The sequence below is a fragment of the Rosa chinensis genome, chromosome 6 (genome assembly GCF_002994745.2).
Source record: "Rosa chinensis cultivar Old Blush chromosome 6, RchiOBHm-V2, whole genome shotgun sequence".
Taxonomy (NCBI): Eukaryota; Viridiplantae; Streptophyta; class Magnoliopsida; order Rosales; family Rosaceae; genus Rosa; species Rosa chinensis.
This window is the reverse complement of record NC_037093.1, coordinates 22,530,294-22,532,803: the sequence shown is the minus strand read 5'-3', so window position 1 is coordinate 22,532,803 and position 2,510 is coordinate 22,530,294. Positions and strand designations below refer to the sequence as shown.

The following is a 2,510-nucleotide window of genomic DNA, read 5'->3' as shown; positions in this document are numbered from 1 at the left end:
TTTGGCAGTGTTCACTACTAGAAAAAATACATACAAGGACACCAAACAAGGACACATAATTTATGTGGAGTCCTTGAAGGTTTTTAAGGACACACAACTTCAAATTGAAATTTTTTTAGTGGGTGGACAGTTTTTAACGACACGTAAACCATTTTTGTTGTGTCCTAAGATTGGGCTCCAAAATTTCAATAAAAAAGGCGGAGCTGCAGAACTTGGCGTTTTCGATTCCCTCCCGAAATTTCACTTCCCCCTCCCCGACTTGCACTCCCGCCGATTTTTCTTTGCCAAAAGTTAAACTTCCCACTTGTTTTTCTGCACACAAATTCCCACTCTGGCCTCTATTTTTTCGTAGGTCTCTCTCTCTCTCTCTGCATCTCTTCCTCATCGAATTCAATCACCACAGACGAGTATTCTCTCTCCTTCTCGATCTGTCTATACGGTTTTCTTCTTGCCAGATCTGTGAGCTTTGGTGCTGGGTAACAATTGTTTCTTCATGATTCCCCGTTGGTTTGCTTTCACCAGGATCTGTGAGCTTTCTCCGTTGCCGTTAACGAGGATCCGATCTAAGAGTCTTGACTGGCGGTGGCTTTCTTCTCATCCAAATCAGAATTAGATGGGTATGTCAGTGGCTCGATTTATATTGCTTAATTATGTGGATGAGATCTTGGAGGTTTAATTTTGTTTTCATCTACTCTTCCGCAGATGCCAAGCCTAAACCCTCTCATCCTCTTTGCAGTGCTGTCGCCGTTATCTCTCCGCAAACCACCGACCTCACCGCCTACCCTAGACGCCTCCGCGATGCCGTTCTTCACCCATATCATCCACCGTCCTCACCAAATCTAACTTTTGGTAATAATTATTATAAGGTTTTGTTGGGTTTTGGTTAGTTCATCAGTTTGGCTCCAAATATGTCTTACACATCTCATATCATCCACCACTCCAAAAAGGTCCGCTCTTCAATTGAATTTGGTTTTGATTCTAATCTGGGTGATGCTGTTTACTTTGGTGTCGATCTTGTTGGCAAAACAGGTTCTTCTGTAGTGATAGGATTAGTTAAGCCAGGGTTTAATACTTCGTGAATTGAACAGGTGATGATGATCCTGACAAGAGAAACAAACTAGTTCAGGACTTGAATGATTTAACTGGAGAAGGAAACATTGATAGTATGATTGCAGTTGAAATGGGATTGAAGGAGCTTGCTTTCCTGAAGGTTCTCTTCTTATACTTTGCTCTCTTTCTTTCATTCTTATATTGTTCTTTCTTATGCAATTCTCCAAATAAGAAGTCACACATTAACATCAACATGGGTCGTCTGTCGTTATATTGCCGTCATGTTTCTTTTTTGGTAGTGTACTGCTTGCATTAGCCCAACAAAACTCTGCTTGGTTATTTTGGTTAGTATTAGATCTTGGAGTCTGAAGTTTCTCAAGTCATTTTCTGATATGTGCATTTGGTTGCAGCCCTCTGCATCGAAGAAGTATGGTAAACCTATCACCACGTGTGTGAACGTTTTAGATATGACTGGGTTGAAGCTTTTAGCACTAAGCCAAATTAAGCTTTGTTATATTCATATTTATACCATTACTGTAAATTGTGCTGAAAGGATTTTTTTTTTTTGCTTGATGTGTTTTAGTGGTCCGAAAGGAGGAGGTTTGAAATTGCTGGATTGGTTGCCACTGTCTTAAGAGCCCATTTACATGCCTATGATCCAGTTTTCTCAATGACTTTGATATATTTAATAAGGTATGACCTCTTTGACTTTGGAGTAGTTGCTTACAGTTATTATTAATGTCCTTTAGGGTGTGAGGGAGTGTTTGTTTGTGTACAAGGCACAGGAACTATGTTCTCTGTTTTTTTTTGTGTGTGTGTGTGTGTGTGTATAAGTTATCAGTGTCTTGTGCAGCATACACAAGGGCTTTTGTCTTCGTCAAGGAATTTCATCACCCATTTCAGACCTTAAGACGAGGTTGCTTCTAGAGGAGCGTGACCCCCCAGCAATTCCCCAAGAGAGCCTGTCTGAAGCACCTCCTTTTGATGAGATGAGACTTCTAAAACATGCACACTTGTCCCTAGATGTTACAGGAGGTAAAATAGTTCAACATTTGCGGGTGATGCATGGATCACAGAGATGTTCCTTATTTCATGTGTTAGACAATGAACAAGTAAAACTGTCATTTGGATGCCAAGCATGTCTTAACATATTTTTGTGTTTGGTTTGGAAAACCAGGTGGACATACAAGCTCTAGCACACGCTGTAGAACTTACAAGGCAGGGAGCAGTAGATAGTTTGAGATTTGCTAAGGGTGATTTGTTTCAGGCTTTTCAGGTCACTTATTAATTACTGATCAAACATTTTCTTATTCTTTTTTTTAAGTGCTTATATGTTTGGATTTGTTTTTTGTATCGTCAAGTTCATAACTTATAGGTAAATTGGTCATTTGAGGCATCTTAATTTGATCTGAGATATATTTGTAAGTGTAAATGAAAAAACAACATACTGTTAGAGTTTT

At 39.5% G+C, this 2,510-nt stretch overlaps 1 protein-coding gene across 1 annotated transcript; it reads left to right on the top strand.

Annotated features, from left to right (window-relative positions):
- The first annotated feature begins 246 nt into the window (after positions 1-246).
- On the top strand, positions 247-1,387 carry LOC112172557. The gene is made up of 3 exons (XM_024309950.2): positions 247-617; positions 703-849; positions 1,089-1,387. Exons 1-3 carry the CDS (start codon positions 614-616, stop codon positions 1,364-1,366), a joined length of 429 nt encoding a protein of 142 aa, XP_024165718.1. The 5' UTR covers positions 247-613; the 3' UTR covers positions 1,367-1,387.
- Positions 1,388-2,510: the final 1,123 nt, after the last annotated feature.